The sequence below is a fragment of the Brienomyrus brachyistius genome, chromosome 18 (genome assembly GCF_023856365.1).
Source record: "Brienomyrus brachyistius isolate T26 chromosome 18, BBRACH_0.4, whole genome shotgun sequence".
Taxonomy (NCBI): Eukaryota; Metazoa; Chordata; class Actinopteri; order Osteoglossiformes; family Mormyridae; genus Brienomyrus; species Brienomyrus brachyistius.
The window spans coordinates 1,185,556-1,206,135 of record NC_064550.1 but is presented as its reverse complement, the minus strand read 5'-3'; the positions used below and the strand labels follow the sequence as shown (position 1 = coordinate 1,206,135).

The 20,580-nt window shown below is 49.6% G+C and overlaps 1 protein-coding gene and 1 long non-coding RNA gene across 4 annotated transcripts; both read right to left on the bottom strand.

The window, feature by feature from the left end:
• Positions 1-13,927: 13,927 nt before the first annotated feature.
• On the bottom strand, positions 13,928-20,317 carry LOC125713103 (zinc finger protein 740-like). 2 transcript variants are annotated; one of them, XM_048983942.1, is made up of 7 exons: positions 20,200-20,317; positions 18,912-19,054; positions 18,385-18,558; positions 17,945-18,082; positions 16,897-17,020; positions 16,697-16,815; positions 13,928-15,607 (listed from the first exon to the last, which is right to left on the bottom strand). In XM_048983942.1, the coding sequence occupies exons 2-7, from the start codon at positions 18,954-18,956 to the stop codon at positions 15,458-15,460; spliced, it is 750 nt and encodes a 249-aa protein (XP_048839899.1). In that variant the 5' UTR covers positions 18,957-19,054; positions 20,200-20,317; the 3' UTR covers positions 13,928-15,457. The 2 variants fall into 2 exon arrangements, with proteins under 2 accessions (XP_048839899.1, XP_048839900.1); XM_048983943.1 differs by lacking the exon at positions 20,200-20,317 and adding an exon at positions 18,668-18,812 and having other exon boundaries at positions 18,912-19,052.
• On the bottom strand, positions 15,819-16,689 carry LOC125713108 (uncharacterized). 2 transcript variants are annotated; one of them, XR_007383478.1, is made up of 3 exons: positions 16,532-16,689; positions 16,198-16,259; positions 15,819-15,912 (listed from the first exon to the last, which is right to left on the bottom strand). It is a non-coding gene; the product is annotated as an uncharacterized LOC125713108 (long non-coding RNA). The 2 variants fall into 2 exon arrangements; XR_007383479.1 differs by lacking the exon at positions 15,819-15,912 and adding an exon at positions 16,043-16,136.
• Positions 20,318-20,580: the final 263 nt, after the last annotated feature.

The following is a 20,580-nucleotide window of genomic DNA, read 5'->3' as shown; positions in this document are numbered from 1 at the left end:
TGGCACCAGAGTGCCTAATATACAGCCAACAACACATATGGTCAGTGACCAGTTCGTCAGGGTCCAGTCTGATCCCCCAAACAGCCAATAACGCGGCTATACCTGAACACATAACGCATATAGGCAGGGTCAGCACGTTCAGTTAGCAGTGACTGAGCCTTAGAATGACTAAATCACTCGATCTAAGCTGTTTTAAATGTGGTTTGATGGTTGGTGCACGAAAGTAAAAGGAAGCGCATAATTTAAAAAAGACCACAGGACAATGGAGGAGAGGAAGCATTGACTTTCCAAGATAAAGGCAAGTAAAAATAGAAAGCTGAACAGACACACCCCCAGCCAGGATCCACCCACTTTCCCACCAGGATCCGCCCACTTTCCCACCAGGATCCGCCCACTTTCCCAGCCAGGATCACCCCGCACTCCTGGCTGCTTAGACATTCTCAGGAAGCATGACGCATGCTCCACACAGGTATCTATTTGTCAAAGGTTACAGAATGTTCTAGAAGGCTGCATCTCCCAAACCTTATTCCTCAAGGGGACAACAGCTGTTGTGTGACTCTCTGCTGAAGGCACGCTGATTGTCATAGCTCATCATTTGTGTTTAGCATTTGTGAATTTTGCACACTCGTGGTTATGTCTTGATCAGGCTTTCTCCTCAAGTGGCTGCAAGTAACAGAAATAACATTTATAAATAATAATGTGCAGTATAAGCAATGGCGCCATCTCCTGGTTGTTCGAAAAAGATCCAGCATATTTTTACATAAACATCAAAGAAGTATGCTGCATTTTTTTTTTTTTTGCAAAATCTGAGCCCATAAAGATGTCAATTTGACATTGAACAGTATATTTGAAAGTGGGTCGAAATGCTAAAAGAGCCATAAAGGTTGCCTTTGAGTATCTGTGACTCTGAGTCTGTCCTAAATGGTGTCTTCATAGCCTCGACTATCTGTGGCTCTGAGTCTGTCCTAAAGGGTGTCTTCATAGCCTCGACTATCTGTGGCTCTGACTCTGTTCTAAAGGGTGTCTTTATAGCCTGAACAATCTGTGGCTCTGACTCCGTCCCAAAGGGTGTAAAAACACACTCAGTTCAGCTTTACTCTTCTGGAGTCTGTTCTCTTCATCCTGCATGGACAAGTAGCTGAACGTTTTTCAGCCATATTCATAAAATGTAATTCATCCATCATCCTGCCACATGTCATGAGGTAAATGTCACCTGAACGTGTATTTTGATTCATGAGCAGGGCGAGATTCCTGAGAATTGCTGAGGGTCGGCCTCTAATTAATCTGAAGGATTGAGAGAAGTGGTTCTGTCCAGGGGAAGTGATTCATTAGGCCGGTATGAGCTCATTAGCAATGGCGTTGACCCCTAAGCCCCCCCCCCCCCCCCCACTGTTAGTTTAAGACAGGACGGGGGTCCCTGACCTGTAAATGGATTGCAGACTTTTAGAAACAAAAAAAATAAAACAGGTAAAACATCAGGATATTGATTGGGCTTCTTCAGTGAAGGAGCAGAGCAGATAGACGGTGTCACTGACGACAGGAATTATGTCACTGAGACGGGATTGGTGATGGGGGGGTGGGGGGGGCAGAGAGAGATGAGGTGAAACAGACCTCAAATAAACACAGAAAATATAACCAGCAAGCATCCCTGAATCAACTGTTCTACCTATTCCTGCTACCCACATTGACCATCATCGCCCTCTGGGGGAATCTGTCTCAGCTCTGCTCCGATGGGGTGAGAAGTGAAATATGGCTGACTGACAGAAACAAGCTAGCAGGTACACTCACTAGGCCAGGCAGAAAGGGTTAAAGTGAAGAGTCATCAGGAGACCCTGGCCATTTCATCAGGAAGCAAACAATGACACTTTGGGCAGCCAAGGAACTGCCTCCATCTGTTAATTAGAGAGCCATAAACAGGTTTATTGATTTCAATTATCGAGCAATGAATGTAACGGTCTGCAGTGGCCGTACATGACATGATAAGGCGCCATTAAAGTGTCAGAAGCCCGTGAGAGACGCATGCATGAAACTCGGCGTGGGTTACTGTGTGTGTGCAAGTGCCCATGCGAGTGTATACGTGTGCCCATGTGCCTGTCAGTGGGGGTGCAATCCAAAATCCATAAATTACCTTCTTTTACCACCTTTTGCCTCCAGAGTCTTAATAAAACTTATTGAACTTCTTTGAAGTTAGAGAAAGTTCACAGGCGGCAGGAGGTAATTGTTTGCACGTTTTTTACGGCCAGTATTTCAGAGTGTAACCATGCTATGGCTTCTGTTTAGTGGTGGCAGACGGCACCCCTGATAGCAGGGAGAGGCTGGCCATGGTAATAACGGTGAATAATTTTGACTTGCAGCAGATGGCGTCCCTGATAGCGGAACAAGGTCAGCCATGACGATAATGGTGAATAATCCCAACCTGCAGCAGACAACATCCCTGATAGCGGGACGTGGCCGGACATGGCAATAACAGTGAATAATCCCAACCTGCTGCTGAGGGCGTCCCTGATAGCGGGAAGTGGCCGGACATTGCGAAAATGGTGAATGATCCCAACCTGCAGCAGACAACATCCCTGATAGCGGTACGTGGTCAGACATGGCGATAACGGTGAATAATCCCGACCTGCCACAGACAATGTCCCTTATAGCGGGACGTAGCCGGGCATTGCGATAATGGTGAATGATCCCAACCTGCTGCTGATGGTGTCCCTGATAGCGGGACGTAGCCGGACATTGTGATAATGGTGAATGATCCCAACCTGCTGCTGATGGCATCCCTGATAGCGGGAAGAGGCTGGACATTGCGGTAATGATGAATGATCCCAACCTGCTGCTGATGGCGTCCCTGATAGCGGGAAGTGGCCGGACATTGCGATAATGGTGAATGATCCCAACCTGCTGCTGATGGCGTCCCTTATAGCGGGATGTAGCCGGGCATTGTGATAATGGTGAATGATCCCAACCTGCTGCTGATGGCGTCCCTGATAGCGGGAAGAGGCCGGACATTGCGATAATGGTGAATGATCCCAACCTGCTGCTGATGGCGTCCCTGATAGCGGGAAGAGGCCGGACATTGCGATAATGGTGAATGATCCCAACCTGCTGCTGATGGCGTCCCTGATAGCGGGAAGTGGCCGGACATTGCGATAATGGTGAATGATCCCAACCTGCTGCTGATGGCGTCCCTTATAGCGGGACGTAGCCGGGCATTGCGATAATGGTGAATGATCCCAACCTGCTGCTGATGGCGTCCCTTATAGCGGGACGTAGCCGGACATTGCAATAATGGTGAATGATCCCAACCTGCTGCTGATGGCGTCCCTGATAGCGGGAAGTGGCCGGACATTGCGATAATGGTGAATGATCCCAACCTGCTGCTGATGGCGTCCCTGATAGCGGGAAGTGGCCGGACATTGCGATAATGGTGAATGATCCCAACCTGCTGCTGATGGCGTCCCTGATAGCGGGAAGTGGCTGGACATTGCGATAATGGTGAATGATCCTAACCTGCTGCTGATGGCGTCCCTGATAGCGGGAAGTGGCCAGATATTGTGATAATGGTGAATAATGGTGGCCGTGTGTAGCTGGAGTAAACACACGCAGACAGGCGGGAGAGTCTGGGGGACTGGGACAGCAATTGTGTATTTGTACAGGGTGATGGAGCAGAGTCAGGTGACCTACGGGGAGCGGCTTTACAGCCATGCTTACCGCAACAGAGCAGCTTGTGAATGGTTCTAGAAAGACAGTGTCATTCCCACAGCACAACTTTTAAAGCGGACTATATCAGCACACGCATACATGCACACAAAAATGTACACATGTACACACACATGCATGGACAAACATACACATGCACACACACATGCACGAACACATGCACGCACACACGTACACATGCACAGTACATACCCCCTGATGCACTCCCTATGATGCCTCAGCCTCATTCACTGTAAGATCACTTGGTGGTGGGCATGTTGGCTGAATCCCTGTTCCCATGGCGACCTGCTCCCCTGCAATCTGGCCCGTTCCGGCCCGGCCGAATCACCCATAAGCGGCTGTATGAGTGGCTGTAATTTACAGCTCGTCCATTAGCGAAGGAGCGTGTGCACAACCGAAAGCAGAGCATTAACGGCTCATTCAAGACCTTTCTCAGGCTTGCCTGAATGAAATATAACAGCAGAGGACGACAGTGTGAGGCGGTCATTTTGAAATGAGTGGACAGGCCAGACTGAGTGAGGTTACTAAATCCGGCAGAGGACACACAGCCTCTCTGAGACACCCCCAACTCTCAGTCATCCATAGCCGCTCATCTTTCATTATTAAGTGGCAGGGATAGCGGAAGAGTGGCCACGCTGGACTTTACGGGCCTCTTTTACGGGGTTCACACAGCATGTGGCCCCTATGATTTACAGGCTGAGCCACAGCCCGGCTGCCCTGAGTGGCCAAGCCTTCCTATCACAGGGCAGGTCCTGCAGCCCAGCGTGTGACCAGACATGGCGGATAACAGTTAGGCCATATGCCGGGGGCATGTCCTGCAGCCCAGCATGTGTGCAGACGTGGCGGATAGCAGTGAGGCCGTGTGCAGGTCCAGCGGCCCAGCATGTGTGCAGACGTGGCGGATAGCAGTGAGACCATGTGCAGGGGGCATAAGAAGGTCCCACACTGTTTCCAAACCGCCTGCCGGCCACCCTGCTGTCTGTGACAGTCACCGTTATGGTTGGGTTATGGGTGGAGGCGGTGTGACCAGGAGTGCTTCCTCTATAAAGGGGCCTCAAAAAGCCTTTGACCATGGCCACACCTCCACATCTGAAAAGTGAAATAACCCAGGACCCTCTGACCATGCTAATGTACCTCAGGCTGGGTGCTGTTTGGTCAGTTTACAGTTGGGATACGCTTGGGTTAAGATTGGCTTCTCTTTTTCAGTAACAAAGACAGATACATTTTACTCGGCAGCCTGTTTCTCATCTTCCAACGTGAGCCTGGGCCTCTTCCCCCCACCCCCCCCACCCCCCCCCCCCCCCGGATTCCCCAGCAGCCAAGCGACACCCATTAACAGACCTCTGCCTGACAGATTTACAGCCAGTGCCCTGCCATTGGCCAGCAGTGTGACAGCACTGATTTAATGCAGCCTTTTCATTGGTGCAGCTGTGACAGGAAAATTCATGGCTGCACTGTGATTGGCTGCTGGCTGACTTTGATGTGAATTACGGCCCTGTGGCTTATAGGACACAGAAACGGCGTCACGTTATGGTCATAAAATTCCGTCTCTGAAGGAGGAGACCACTGCGGCCCTGATGTCATGGAGGAGGAGGAGGCTGGGGAGCGAATGAAGGAGGGTAGAGAGAGATAGAGAGAGAGAGAAAGAGAGAGGGAGGGAGGGAGGGAGGGAGGGAGGGAGAAGAGAGAGGGTTAGGGAAAAGAGATACAGGTATGGAGTAAAAAGGGAGGAGAGAGGGAGACAGAGAGAAGTAGGGAGACAGAAGGAGAGAGAGAAAGATAGAGAGGACAGAGAAGGTTTAAGAGAGACAGAGAGGGTATATGAGAGACGGGGAGGGTGTAAGAGAGATGCGGATGTATAAGAGAGACAGAGAGGGTGTATGAGAGACAGGAATGTATAAGAGAGATAGAGAGGGTGTATGAGAGGTGGGGATGTATAAGAGAGACAGAGAGGGTATATGAGAGACGGGGAGGGTGTAAGAGAGATGCGGATGTATAAGAGAGACAGAGAGGGTGTATGAGAGACAGGAATGTATAAGAGAGATAGAGAGGGTGTATGAGAGGTGGGGATGTATAAGAGAGACAGAGAGGGTATATGAGAGACGGGGAGGGTGTAAGAGAGATGCGGATGTATAAGAGAGACAGAGAGGGTGTATGAGAGACAGAGAGGGTGTATGAGAGACAAGGATGTATAAGACAGATAGAGAGGGTGTATGAGAGGTGGGGATGTATAAGAGAGACAGAGAGGGTGTATGAGAGACAGGAATGTATAAGACAGATAGAGAGGGTATATGAGAGGCGGGCAAGGTGTAAGAGAGACGGGGATGTATAAGAGAGGCAAAGAGGGTATAAGAAAGACAGAGGGAGTAAGAGAGACAGGGATGTATAAGAGAAACATGGATGTATAAGACAGATAGAGAGGGTGTAAGAGAGACGGGGAAGGTGTAAGAGAGACGGGGATGTATAAGAGAGGCAGAGAGGGTGTAAGAAAGACAGAGGGAGTAAGAGAGACAGGGATGTATAAGCCAGATATAAAGGGTGGTAATAGAGACAAGGAGGGTATAAGAGAGATGGGGATGTATAAGAGAGGTAGAGAGGGTGTAAGAAAGACAGAGGGAGTAAGAGAGACAGGGATGTATAAGAGAGACAGAGAGGGTATATGAGAGACGGGGATGTATAAGAGAGACAGAGAGGGTATATGAGAGACGGGGAGGGTGTAAGAGAGATGGGGATGTATAAGAGAGACAGAGAGGGAATAAGAGAGACAGGGATGTATAAGAGAGACAGAGAGGGAATAAGAGAGACAGGGATGTATAAGCCAGATATAAAGGGTGGTAATAGAGACAAGGAGGGTATAAGAGAGATGGGGATGTATAAGAGAGGTAGAGAGGGTGTAAGAAAGACAGAGGGAGTAAGAGAGACAGGGATGTATAAGAGAGACAGAGAGGGTATATGAGAGACGGGGATGTATATGAGAGGCAGAGAGGGAATAAGAGAGACAGGGATGTATAAGAGAGACAGAGAGGGAATAAGAGAGACAGGGATGTATAAGAGAGACAGAGAGGGTATATGAGAGATGGGGATGTATAAGAGAGGCAGAGTAAGAGTGTAAGAAAGACGAAGAAGAGGGAGAGAGACAGGGAGGGTGAGTAGCTTGTGATAAAGTATTAAAGTGCTTTAGTAACAGTGAATCGATGCCAGTGAAGCTGTGATGGACTGGGTGATGTTTCACCTTATTGTCACCAAGGATTACAATTGTTACTGCTTGTGTGTATTTGTGTGCGTATGTGTCTCTATCCGTAAACGTGAATATCAGCTGGACCCCCTGTTGTTTAATAGCCACTCTGAGTCAATCCTATTTCAGTATAGATTATTGCCAAAACAGACAGGAATTTCAGTGGAAATTTTCAGGCCAGGCAAACTAGCTGGCCTCCTTCAGCTTGTACTATTATACTGTATTCCATCCATCTTCTATGCCTGCTTGTCCTATTCAGGGTCACAGGGGTCAAGAGCTTATCCCAGAAACAACGGGTGCAGGGCAGAAAATAACCCAGGATCGGGTGCCAGGCCATCGCAGTAATAGTGTATTATGTATTAATATTCTTTGTATTTACAATTACATATACAGAATTATTCTTTATAATTACAAGAGTAGTGCATGACATGATGTAAATAAATAAGTACTATTATGTATGCAAATAATTAAGGCACCGGCTTGAAAACATCCTTTATAATGAAAAACGTGCTTTACGGTTTTTGTCATTAAAATGCATTATCAGGCCGCACAGCTACATTTCAGATTCAGCGGTTTGACAAGGTCAAGTGTGGCTGCATGTCACCAAACAGCTAAATGACGGCCACCCCAGGCCAGCCCCCCCCCCCCCCCCCGAGACCAGTGAATTCTGAGCACCTTCAAACGGTCCCAAGCTACTAACCAGACAGGCAGGATCCCCCGAGCCTCTCCACTGTCATTGCCTTGACTTCATTTATCTGCCCCCCCGGCTTCCTCTTTACCCCCGAGCCGGCTGTGTCACCCCGGCCCCAACATGGTAGCTTATTAATATGTCAAATAACATGAAAGCACATTACATGCTTCATAAGTGAGCAGGCAGAGTGGGGTTTTATGACACGGTGGGAGATTAAATTCTCCCCACAAGGCGGGGATCTGTTTGTGTCGCTGTCAGGCGATCTTGCGCGGATCCGCGCTGCCACCTGCTTTGAAATAAGCCCCGCCTCCCACCCGGTGCCCCTGGAATCAGTGAGGCAACGTGTGATGTATCGCACGTCAAACGTCTCTTAACTGCATGGAATAAATCACTGAGCCCCACGGCTGATCGACAGTGGAAAGGTGGCAGCAATGCTTTAGTGATTCATCAATCTGCGCTGCTTATGCGCTGCTCGTGCTCTTCGTGTCCCTGTCTGGCTGAACACGGACACCCCGCATGTCCCACAGAGACCAAACCCCGAGGAGATGTATCTCCGGGAAGGCTGTGCCAACCAGGTACAGCAGGTACAGGCCAGGCTGCATCTCTCCATCGCAAACATTCACTTCCAGTCCTCCCCAGGACGAAATCCTCACTTAAGCTGAAATCTTTGTCTTTTTATCATGGGATGTTTCAGTTGGGTGCTTGGTTGAGGACCTGTATCAAGAAGCAGAGGGACAGGGGCAGGAGGACAGAGGTGGGGGAGATGGAGGCAAGGGGATGGAGGCAGAGGAAAGGATGCAGAAGGATGGAGGCAGGGAGGTGGAGGCAGAGGGATGGAGACAAAGGGAAGGATGCAGAGAGACAGAGGCAGGGGGATGGAGAGAGGAGGAAGGATATAGCGTGAGAGGCAGGGGGTGGAGGTAAGGGAACAGTGGCAGAAGGAGTGCAGCAGGGAGATGGAGGCAAAAGGGTGAAGGCAGAAGGACAGAGGCAGGGAGAAGGAGGCAGAAGAAGGGTGACAAGGAGACAGAGATGGGGGGGTAGAGGCTATGGGACAGTAGCCTACTGCTAATGCCCCAATGGGCTTCCAGATTGATGGGGGGCGGCCTCCTTGCATTAACTTATCAGTCATGGTGACATGCTCGTCACTCACAGTGATCCCAGCACCGTCAGCATGGCTCGGGCGGGAGGGTTGGCATGTCTCACGACCATAGCTCATGGAGATCCCCGCACCATCAGCATCCTCACTGGGGGGGGGGGGGCGGTCTCTGACCATCCCATCTACAGGAAAACATGGCTGCTGGTGCTCAGCTAACCAGCCTGCAGACCAACATCAAGATCATTAAACCAGGGCCTCAGAATCGGCTTTGTGTTCAGTGCGTGTTCAGGATCCACTTTCAGGTCAGAGGTCACGCGTGAGCTGCACCCGTGCCCTACACGGTCACACACACAAAGCATGAGCCTCACTCTGATAATTAGGGCACCATTCATTAAGCTCTAACAGCAATGGCCTGACCTACTTGTGTTTTTAATATACAACTCACTTTATGGGAGGGGGAGGGCTCATGAATATGTAACGTGTGGCAGGTTTTGGGGGCGATGTGTGTGTCCCGGTCCCCGTGCTGCTGTCAAGTGGGCTGCTCAGTGTAGGGGGAGCGAGCTGGGATTCCAGACGCTGGCTAATTCATCACCATCACACTTAATTAGGCACCAACATTCTGCAGGAGCCTGTCATTGGCTGTTACAGAAACGAAAAAACAGGAGACTCAGCGAAAAACCTTAGGAACTAAACTTCATGGAAGCAAACAAGGCTCTTCGGTGGCCTGTAGGGTCCTCCTCTTCCTCCTCCTCTTCCTCCTCTAGTCACAATTCATACACATTACCGCACATTAAATTTACTGCTCGGACATGGATGCTCTCAAGAAATGTGACTCTAATGGCACTTTCCTCGGTACAGCAGGAACTCAAACGCAAACCAGCCTGTCCCAACTATGCTGTTGTCCCATTCAGTCTCTCTGCGCTGCAGTCGATGATGCAGGCTCAGGTTTATGCTGCAGAGCCACTTCCAGAGGTTATGAGCAAATCTGTGTGAGGATGAGTCCAAAATGCCTCGGTACTGCCCCTGCTGGTCGAAAGGGATCAAACATTCCCAGCGAGATACGAGCGAAGATTCATCCTGAAATAAGGGCAAGTTGAGGCACAAAATGAACCGCAAAGCAGACAAGGGCAGATGATTTTAATCGCTTTATTTTCAGTCTGGGGGCTAAACCCTCGGTAACGTGTGTGTGGGCTGGGGGGGGGGGGGGGGGGGGGGTTGCGCAGAGGCATTTCCTTGAATTTGGCCTGATAGAATCTCCATAAATCAGAAGCGCTGCATCCAAACAGGGCGAAAGCGATAAGTCTCGCCTCTTAGTGTGGATTCAAAACTGCTGTCTGATTCGTGCATGAATCAGTCTGCTGAAGAAGCTTCTATTGACACCTTACGTCAGGATGTCAGAGCAGAGACCCCTGAAATTCAGCCCCCCAGGAAAGAGCCCTACTTTTCATCAGCGGAGCTGTCTGGCACGGCCATTCCCCTGCCGGCGCGCTGGACTGGTCAGCGTGGTGAGAGCACAGCGCGTCCAGTGAAGGAATGCATCTCCCCACCAAGCTCAACATCTGGAGATCTGCTGGAATTTCCTGAGTGCCTCCTAAAAGCAGGCCGAGGCGAGCCGAAGCGAACGCCTGCAAGCTCTCCCTGCGCTACAGCCTGCCAGCGTAGCCACCGGTCTGTGAGAAACAGCATAGTTAGGCAGCTTCCTCTCATGGAGGTGTCATTCTCTGCGGGAATGAGGTACATTTCTCACTGCCTGTTTTACTTGGTGATGTGCAGCGACGCTATAAGCACAACTTTATACTTCCCACTAGAAAGGAATTTTATTAGTCAAACTACTCATTAAATCACCAGCAACTCTGGTTCACGGTTGTGGTTTTCAGGAAACGACGACGTTTTACTGCATACTGTAGCTCTTTTTATAGCGCAGCTGATCGTTCAGCCTGCTTGTGGCCCTGCGCCTTTGTCCTCGCCACCTTTGTCTTTCTTCAGTCACCCTGCTGGCTGGAAGCCATTTTGTCCCCTAGGTGGCAGCACTGAGGGATGGCCCACAAAATGGCTTCCGCCATGCTAGCAGAGGGCAGAGACGCTCTCCTGCGGATCATTCGTCCTACCTGCTTCCAGCTGTTAGCAATCAATGCAGCTGAAAAATACTCAGATGTTTCCACTGAATATAGATATGATGCCTGTATTTCACCTGTGATATGATGCCTTTTCACCTGTGCTTTCAGAGAACCAATTCAGAATGTTACACAATTAAAGAAAAATTATAATAGGAAATGGAAAGGAAAAAAAAACACAATAATAAGAATGACAATAATTATTAATGCTAGTTATTATTATTAGTAGTAGTAATAGCAATAGTAGTAGTATTATTATTATTACTCAGTTATGTCAGTATATGGCATTCCTTACATTCCCACAGACACGACTGAGCTCGCTGTAGCCGCCTTCCAAATCCTGCCCGTCACATCGGCTCAGTGGTTTGAGATCCTCCAGACAGCTGCACACATCAGTCCTTCTCCTGGAGCTGCTTGACCCAGACTAGTAGGCAGACTCTGCTGCATAGTGTCATCATTCTAGCTTAAGTGAGTACAACAAGTGTATGGCTGTACTGTGCAGTGATCTATCTATCTATCTATCTATCTATCTATCTATCTATCTATCTATCTATCTATCTATCTATCTATCTATCTGCCTGCCTGCCTGCCTGCCTTCCTTCCTTCCTTCCTTCCTTCCTTCCTTCCTTCATCTGTTAATCAGACAGTCAGTCAGAGAAACACTTCTTATTCTGAGGTGCCGCATGGAACCAGGGACCCCTTCCAGAAGCACAAATCTACGGGCAAATTAAAAATTCCAGCATGCACTGTGCTGACAGCCAGATTCATGCCAGCGAAACTGCTGTTAGCTGCTGCGGGTGTCTGCTGCAGCGCTACCCTGAGAGGATGGGGAGGAGGGGGAGCAGAGGAATTTAAATGTTAATGAGACACACTGATAGGCTGATGGGCACAGAGCACTTACACACCGCGGCTAATTAGCATACGGCTCTGCAGGCGTATGATCGATGCTCGGAGCACATCACAAAAGCTGTTTATTAATTAAACATGAAATGGGGGGTTTCAGTAAAAACACCTCTGCAGATCCTGGAAGGATTAAAACACCGGAACAGGTTTAACAGCTAAGATTATATCGTATCGTTCAGACGATCGCCATAGGCAGAAAGTGGCACCTTTCCCAGCATGCTTTGCTCTTATGGTAGAATGGTCAGTGATGCACATTTTAAGCTCACCTCTCTGAAGGAGAGACTTGTTCACCTTTTTATAGACACTGAGGTGTCCCCATTACGCAGAGGGAGAGTATCGCTACGACAATGGCATCCCGCCTCGCTCACCCTGCGATGCACTCAGTCAAAGTCTTTGCATATGCACAGTATGGCAGGTACATCCATACAATGAAATGCTTGTGGTGAGGTTTAAATGATCACACAAACAGTCATACATTTGATACATGTGTACAACAAAATTATAAAGGGCAGTGGGAGAAGGTAAACAAGAAACACTCACAGAGAGCTCCACCCCCTGAAAGCTCACCCAGTCCTGCATGCTCACAGAACTCTGCTCCCGAGAGTTCACCCTCACCTACACGCTCACAGAGTTCCACCCCCTGAAAGCTCACCCTGTCCTGCACACTCACCCTGTCCAGCACGCTCACAGAGAGCTGGGCCCCTTGGGTGTTTCATGGGATTATTCAGTTTCATCTCAATAATTACATCTTTCATGCAGAACACTGCAGCAAAGACTCTCCTTGAACTCTGGTTATGACTGCAAACCACACGCCACCTGCTGCACAGCAGTGGCTTTGCCTCGTATATTAAAGAAGGGGTGGGGAATCTGATCCATAGAGAACCAGCCAATATCAGAGGGTCCCCAGGACTGGAGCTGAGAACCACTGCTTTATATCTGGCTGATTGAGAGGTCGTCCCAAAAAACCTGCATCCACACGGGCCGTCCGTGAATCAGGATACTTCGAGCTGTTTCGAGAGTAAAACAGCATTCATTCCCAAACTGTAATCTGACAAGATTCTTTTAATGTCTGGTCTTTTCTGGGAAAGGTGCTGGAACACAGATGCACTAGTCACACAGAGATGGCATCACAATCTCAGGGACACCTTCATGTCTGTCCATGAACACTTGGAAGCTCAGTCCGGCTATACTAAAGCCTTGATTCCATGACAGCATGAATGTTTGCAATGTGTTATTTGCCTCACAAATATTAGTTTGGAGAAAAGCATCTTCTAAATGCGTAAAACTTAAATGTAATTAACAGACAGGGGTCCATATGAGCTACTGTTTATTTCATTTCCGATATGACAGACATTTCATTGAGGGGTGATGCTTGACTCAGTGCCTGACGTTTGGACCACCATTGGTAAGCAGCCCTAACATGTGCTGCATTATTACAAGTTCCCACATATCCATCTTCTGCAAGCACCAATCAAGCACAGGATCTCAGTGAAGCCCAGAGAACCCGCCCAGGCAGAACAAACAAGAAGGCAGGGGCACCCTGGACAGCATTCCAGACACACGCACAGAGGTGGTGGGATTACACTACTCCTAAATTAAAGCACTTCAAAAATTATGCATAATGATTAAATGTGGCAACTACCCGGTACTACTTTTAAATTTCTAATTGAAATAATTTAACTCTGGCTTTAAACTGAATTCAAACGCCCTCTGGTGGCAATATGAAAAAAACAACTTCATTTTGCTTAAGGGGAATTTCATCTACAAAACAGTGTTAGTAAAAGGATTATCCTGTCTTCCACATTCACAGAGGAAACATGACATCATAGAAAAACAAGCCTTCATTTGCTATTCACCTTCTGATGTCATCGAAAGACATCAGCTTGTGCCTGAAGTTTTAAAAGCATTTTATACTGTACTGACGTGATGGGGAGACTGTTCCTTGTCCAGGCTTTTATGGTCAGCCTCTGTCAACAAGAGTGAAATGCATGCTGGGAATTAGACCAAAGCCAGATGCTCTCCTGCCAGAATGTGACTCCAAAATCTTTCATGTACCTTACCGGTGTAAACTCGAAAGCGGCAAAAATAAGTCGCCCAAATCTGCCTTTAATTTTCTCCAGTAACAACTAAATGCATCATTGGTTTTAGGGAAGAAACACGACACACGGTGCTTTTAGAAAAACAAAAACCTTTTTTAATTTCATCTTAAAGGAAGCCCCCCCTTTTTACATAACAATGCTAAGTGGACAGTGAGGGTACATTAGTATGCTATTTAAGAAACTAAATAATCAGCATCAAGAGACATTTCTACACCTTTTGTGTTTACAGTAGGAGGGGGATTAACTTCGAAGGACCACGAGCACATGCGGGGGGGGGCTCTACACTAACATAGCCTTTCACTGTAGCGTCTTTGTTACTTCTACTGAGTGATCGTTTGAAATGAATGTTACAATAAATTCAGCAGGAAACGCCGCTGTCTGGGGTACTAAATGCCCTGGCTAAAGGCCAAGGCAGCCTGTTCTCAGACCGACTGCTCATAAGGGAGGCGTTTCAGGCTCATTGCTCTCCCACGACAACTAAGAACAAGAATCACTAAAACTTGGAAGGCCTGCATCTATGAAATGAGCAGCTCAGGGTGGGCATGCCGGGGGCCAGGTGCAGATCGCACAGCCCCGCTGGGTCGCTCTGGGACGCGCGCAGTGTCTCTTCTCAGGGAGATGAGGGACCGAGCTTTACAATTCAGCACAAAACCAGACCGGCAGCAATAACTTACAGAAGCACATCTGTGAAGGGACACTGGCAGACTGTGACAAGAAGGGAGGTTTAAAAACATCAGGTTCATGTTTTTAACAGCGCTGATCGGAGTCGACTCAGAGGACGGACACGTGCCTTGCTGGGTCCAGAGAGGGGCAGGCCGTAACGCTAACGTGACTGGGGAACCAGGAGGCCCGAGCCACAGAGTCCACACAAAGACAGGGGAATGCACCCAGGTCGCAAAGAAAAAAACAGGAGGCAGGGAAAGCGTGCGAAGGCCATGGGGTCTGGTGTATCCGCCATCAATTACCGACGCGTCTGTTTGCGTGAGGGTGTTGCCATGACAACCAGGTTGTTGCGGTATGCAACGTATCAGGGGAGATTCCTCAGTACGGTTTTACACCGGGGCTTCACCAGAACCGGTTTCTTATTGCTACCTGCGGGGGGAGTGAATTTCACTGGGACATGGAGCCCCAGAACCCACAAGGGCCCCTGAGTTCCCAGTGACTCGCCTCGACTCTTTGGATGCACTTTGCGGACTGTAGCCTGTGAGCTGTTGTGATTTGGCGCATTCTGATCAGCACCATCTGCAGCCACTACCTGGTGTTTTAACGAGATGCCAGCATATTATTGCCATAGTGTCAGGAAATAAAGGTGCCCCCCACCCCACCCCAGCCCAGCTTCTCGCCCCTCGGCTCTCGTACCAACGACATTACATAAAAATCCTCTAAACTGTAATAAAACTGAAATGTAACCAGAATTAACATAAGTATAAAATAATCTGTTTCTGTTTCTCAGGATCTGAGCAGGGAAAAAAACCATGTTCTTCTCCACCTCCCACCAGCCCTCGCTGCTGGAGCTGCAGTACCAGTCCGTGCCAAGGTGAGGCACCACTGAGCCTGGGACTCTGGGGAGCTGACGTCTGCTCGCTGTGTCTCAGCGTGCTGTCAGACCGTCAGGCGACTTGAGGGTGACTGCAGGGGGCTCCAGGATGCGGTGGCGGCAGTGGTGGGAGTCTCCTGGGAGAAGCTGCGGGCCTCGCCCGCTACCTGGCAGCCGCGACGATGGCGGAGGAGTCTGTCAGTCCGTGAGAAACTCTGCCAGAGAGACACAGGTGTCACGGCATAGGTGTACAGAGAGCGTGAGACCCCCTCACATACTGGTATCAGTACGCTGGCAGCGCTCGCAGCAGTACGGCTCCCCCCCACTATGTAGATGTGAGACCCCCTCACCTGTTGGCAGCAGTACGGTTCCCCCGCCACTATGTAGATGTGAGACCCTCTCACCTGCTGGCAGCGCTCGCAGCAGTACGGCTCCCCCCCACTATGTAGATGTGAGACCCCCTCACCTGTTGGCAGCAGTACGGTTCCCCCGCCACTATGTAGATGTGAGACCCTCTCACCTGTTGGCAGCAGTACGGCTCCCCCCCCACTATGTAGATGTGAGACCCCCTCACCTGTTGGCAGCAGTACGGTTCCCCCGCCACTATGTAGATGTGAGACCCTCTCACCTGCTGGCAGCGCTCGCAGCAGTACGGCTCCCCCCCACTATGTAGATGTGAGACCCCCTCACCTGTTGGCAGCAGTACGGTTCCCCCGCCACTATGTAGATGTGAGACCCTCTCACCTGCTGGCAGCGCTCGCAGCAGTACGGCTCCCCCCACTATGTAGATGTGAGACCCTCTCACCTGCTGGCAGCGCTCGCAGCAGTACGGCTCCCCCCCACTATGTAGATGTGAGACCCCCTCACCTGTTGGCAGCAGTACGGTTCCCCCGCCACTATGTAGATGTGAGACCCTCTCACCTGCTGGCAGCGCTCGCAGCAGTACGGCTCCCCCCACTATGTAGATGTGAGACCCCCTCACCTGTTGGCAGCAGTACGCCCCCCCCGTTGTGTAGATGCGAAACCCCCTCACCTGTTGGCAGCAGTACGGCTCCCCCGTCACTATGTAGATGTGAGACCCTCTCACCTGCTGGCAGCAGTACACCCCCCCCCGTTGTATAGATGCGAAACCCCCTCACCTGTTGGCAGCAGTACGGCTCCCCCGTCACTATGTAGATGTGAGACCCTCTCACCTGCTGGCAGCACTCACAGCAGTATGGCTCCCCCCCACTATGTAGATGCGAGACCCCCTCATCTGCTGGCAGCAGCACGTCCCCCGCTGTGTAGATGTGAGACCCCCTCACCTGCTGGCAGCGCTCGCAGCGGTACGGTTTCTCCCCGCTGTGGACACGTTTGTGCCGCTCCAGGTGGTAGCGCTGGATGAAGCGCATGTCACAGACGTCACAGGGAAACGGCTTCTCCCCTGAAGAGACACAAAGTGGCTAAGCAAAACAAACGGCCCAGAGCACCACCCTCCATCGGAGCTGAGCGGGGGAGGGCTCACCTGTGTGGGTCAGGATGTGCCTCTTGAGGTGGTAGCTGCTCCTGAAGGCTCCATAACAGTGCTCGCAGATGAAGTTCTTCTGGACTTTAAGAGGACAGTCGCCGTTCTCGTCCACCACCACCACCTGAGGACACGACAGGTGGACAAATCACAAAACGGCTGGTGCGAGGCTCACTGGGTTAGACCTCTGTGATCAGTAGGTTGTCAGTTCAAATCCCGAGCTCAGTAAAAAAAATGCAGCTGCTCGTCTTGTTTTCAACCTTCCCAAGTTCTCCCACACTACTCCTTTGCTGCGCTCCCTCCACTGGCTTCCTGTAGCTGCACGCATCAGATTCAAAACACTGATGCTCACATACAAAGCCAAAAATTCTCTGGCACCATCCTACCTAAAGGACCTCATCACACCCCGCTCTGCACCACGATCTCTCCGATCCTCCAGCACTGCTCGACTGGTCCCTCCTCCCCTCAAGGCACAAGGAAGACACGCATCTCGGCTCTTCTCTGTCCTGGCACCTAATTGGTGGAATGAACTCCCCCTAGATGTCCAAACAGCTGAATCCTTGACTGTCTTCAAGCGACGACTCAAAACTTTTCTTTTTCAGAAATACCTGACGTAGAACTTCTATATTCTTTCTCGACTCTTATTCTGGTGTGTGTTAAAAAAAATAATAAATAAAAAAATTAAAAATTCTGCACTACTCAATGGAGTTCTCAGAGATAGTATTCATAGCCTGGGTCCTTATTGAGCTAGCATCAGAAATTCATTGCAGAGTCTCAAAGCACTTATGTAAGTCGCTCTGGCTAAGGGCGTCTGCCAAATCCTGTAAATGTAAATGTAAGTAAAATGCTCCAGGGCTACCGGATGGATGGCTGATCCTGGGCTCAGTCCCCAATTTCTCTCTTACCCATGTTTGTGTGTGTCTTTAAAAAGGAGTACATGATGGGGTAAGAGAAAAGTAACATATTCCAAAATGTACATATTCCATATGTACCCGTAAAAATGGCGAATAAAACTTGATTTCACATCCCACATTTGAATGGCACTCACCTCCCCTGCTTTGTTTCTCTCCCTCACTTTGCAGGGTGTCCCAGACTTCCTATTCTTCTTCTTCACTGAGCTGCTCTCTCTCATCCCCTTTTCATCCAGAAGACGAGAGGAATGGAATTCCCCCTCCTTACGGATAAGCTGCGGGTGAAGCAGAAGTAATTAAAATGTACAAAGTTAACCAGCACGACATCCTTGTTGGGGAGGTCTAGTGTCATCAATGAATAATGAAGGGGGACCAAGAGATAACCAAACAGATTACAGAAGAGGTGGGTCCAAGCAACTAGAGGAGGCGGGGCCTACCAATCAGACCAACTTCCTCTCTAATCTGATTGGTTATCTCACTGAACCATTCATTTCTCATTTCGCCTTCAGAATACGTAAAACTCCCACAAGCTGAGCTTTGGCTTGAGTGCAAAGACCTGTGTGCTCCTTCTACTCACCAGCGGGGGGCAGCTCATTCCTGAGGGCAGGACCATGTGGTTATGCTGGCTGTGCTCGGGGCTCTCCCTCTGTCCCTGGCCCAGTGGGGTGGCCATCTTCTTCTGGCTGGCCATGGAGCCGGCTTGCATCAGGGCCATGCTTGATAGCACGGCCTCACAGCCCAGCAACCCTGCCTATAGACGTGAGGGGGAGTTTGGTGTCAACGTGGGAGGGGCAGAGGGTTGAGTAGAGCCACAGAAACAAGCTAACCCACGTGATCATGCAAAAACCCAAAATGATTACCTAAACTATACGAGCAGCTTGTAGGGTAGTGGTTAAGCACATGGACTCATGAACTGAAGAGTGCCAGTTTGAGTCCCAGCAGGGCCCTGACGCAGTGCTGCCAAGCAACGTTCTTAACCTGAACTGCTCCCGAACACATATCCAGCTGTGTGAACGGGCAGAACTGTGAGTGGCTTCGCACATCAGCATCAGCTACGCAATTCACAGTTATGATCAGCAGGGTGGGCGGCGGCACCACACTCACCCATTTCATGTGATCGCGGACAGAGCTGCTAGGCAGGTGGTTCATCTCCGGGACGGCTGGACTGTGTGACTGGGGTATCCTTCGCTCCGGACGGTCTATCTGGCAAATGACCGGAGCTTCCTCAAGTCATCTGGCTCCAGCTCCTGGGGAAGATGGCAGACGCAGATAGATTCATTACTGATCCCAAAGGAAATTGCAGAAGAGACACTGTCCAGGTTACAAGAGGAAACTGGAAAAAAAATGGACAGCAGGTCTTACCTGCCTTCTGCCACTTATTTATAAAAGCTTGTAATGGGATCGGCTTTTATTGGGTGCCAAAGCATGATAAACAGAAAAATGACAGAGTCAAGTTAAACGTATAACAGCCTCAAGTTAGACAATCACAAGAGGAGGCTTTCCCGGTCATGTTATTGGCTGACACATGAAGCTCAACAAAGCCACCCTGAAACAGACTGCATGAGCCTGCAGTGTCACCAGCTGCATTAAACTTCTGCAGCAGGATTCCCCAATTCCGGTCCTGGAAGGCCAGAATCCAGCACAGATCACCCTGTGCAAGCACGCCCACTAAACCTGGCAATTAGCTGATTATGATGCATTGTTTACGCAGGGAACTCAAGGACCAAATTGGGGAACCCTGATCTACAGTTACCAGGAATTTTCAATCCAGTGCTTCTGATTGCCTGTTGGTTTGGGTTAAAACAGCATCTGCACAGATCTGTCCATACCACCTAGGACTGTAATTTCATCTGCATTTCTTTTACTTTTAGAGGTCTTTTACTTTAATGCTGTGTGGAAGATAATTAGCTGAAATGTGGCCCTTTTGCCTTATTAAAACTAGTGTTTAATGGTTAAAAACCATCATCAACTGCAGCTGAAAACATTCAATAGCAAGGGGAACCGTATTTACTGTAAATGACCATAAGAAGATGAGAGTTTTGCATCTGTCAAGAGGCTTAACTCGCTTTACTGATTGCACACAGTTGGGGTTCCCTGGCTAAGGCTAAACACCGACCGGGGCTTCACTACACCACAGCACTAAAGTGAGTCAAGTTACTCATCCATGCAATAAACGCAGAAAGAGCCCGAAGCGGATCCGAAAGGTGCCGCTCTGGCAGCGAATGGGAGGTCCCGATCGGCTGCGCAAACCCCTATTCCCTCGCCAGGACCACGTCAGGGCGGGTGGCTTTACTCGGGAGACCCACAGAGAGCCCTCGGCTTTACACCCGAGCCCACCGGCATCCGGAGAACCGCGGCCGACGGTAACTAGCAACTAAATGCGCCGATTTACCTTCGCGACTTCGCCTATTTCGCCGCCTGTAAGTTTCCGACCGAGTTCCAGTTTTTCTTCAGTTTACAAACACAGGAAACGGTACCGGAAGTACTCCCCGGGGAGGCCCCCTGACACGTGACCATGCCAGTTTACAAACACAGGAAGCTTCGCCAGAAATTCTTGCCCACGTGACCAGAAAATACATGTCGATAGCTCGTAAACGCGGAAGTGTAGCCGGAAGTGGTCCGACAAAAGCTTGCTCCATGTGACCAGAAGGATCGAAGCGCGGGCAATTTGGCGGCCATGTTGGAGAATCTTAAGTTATTTGACCCGACGAGTAGATCTTTCACTTGCATTTCAGTACAGATAAAACATAAATAAATAAAATTTACTTATCGT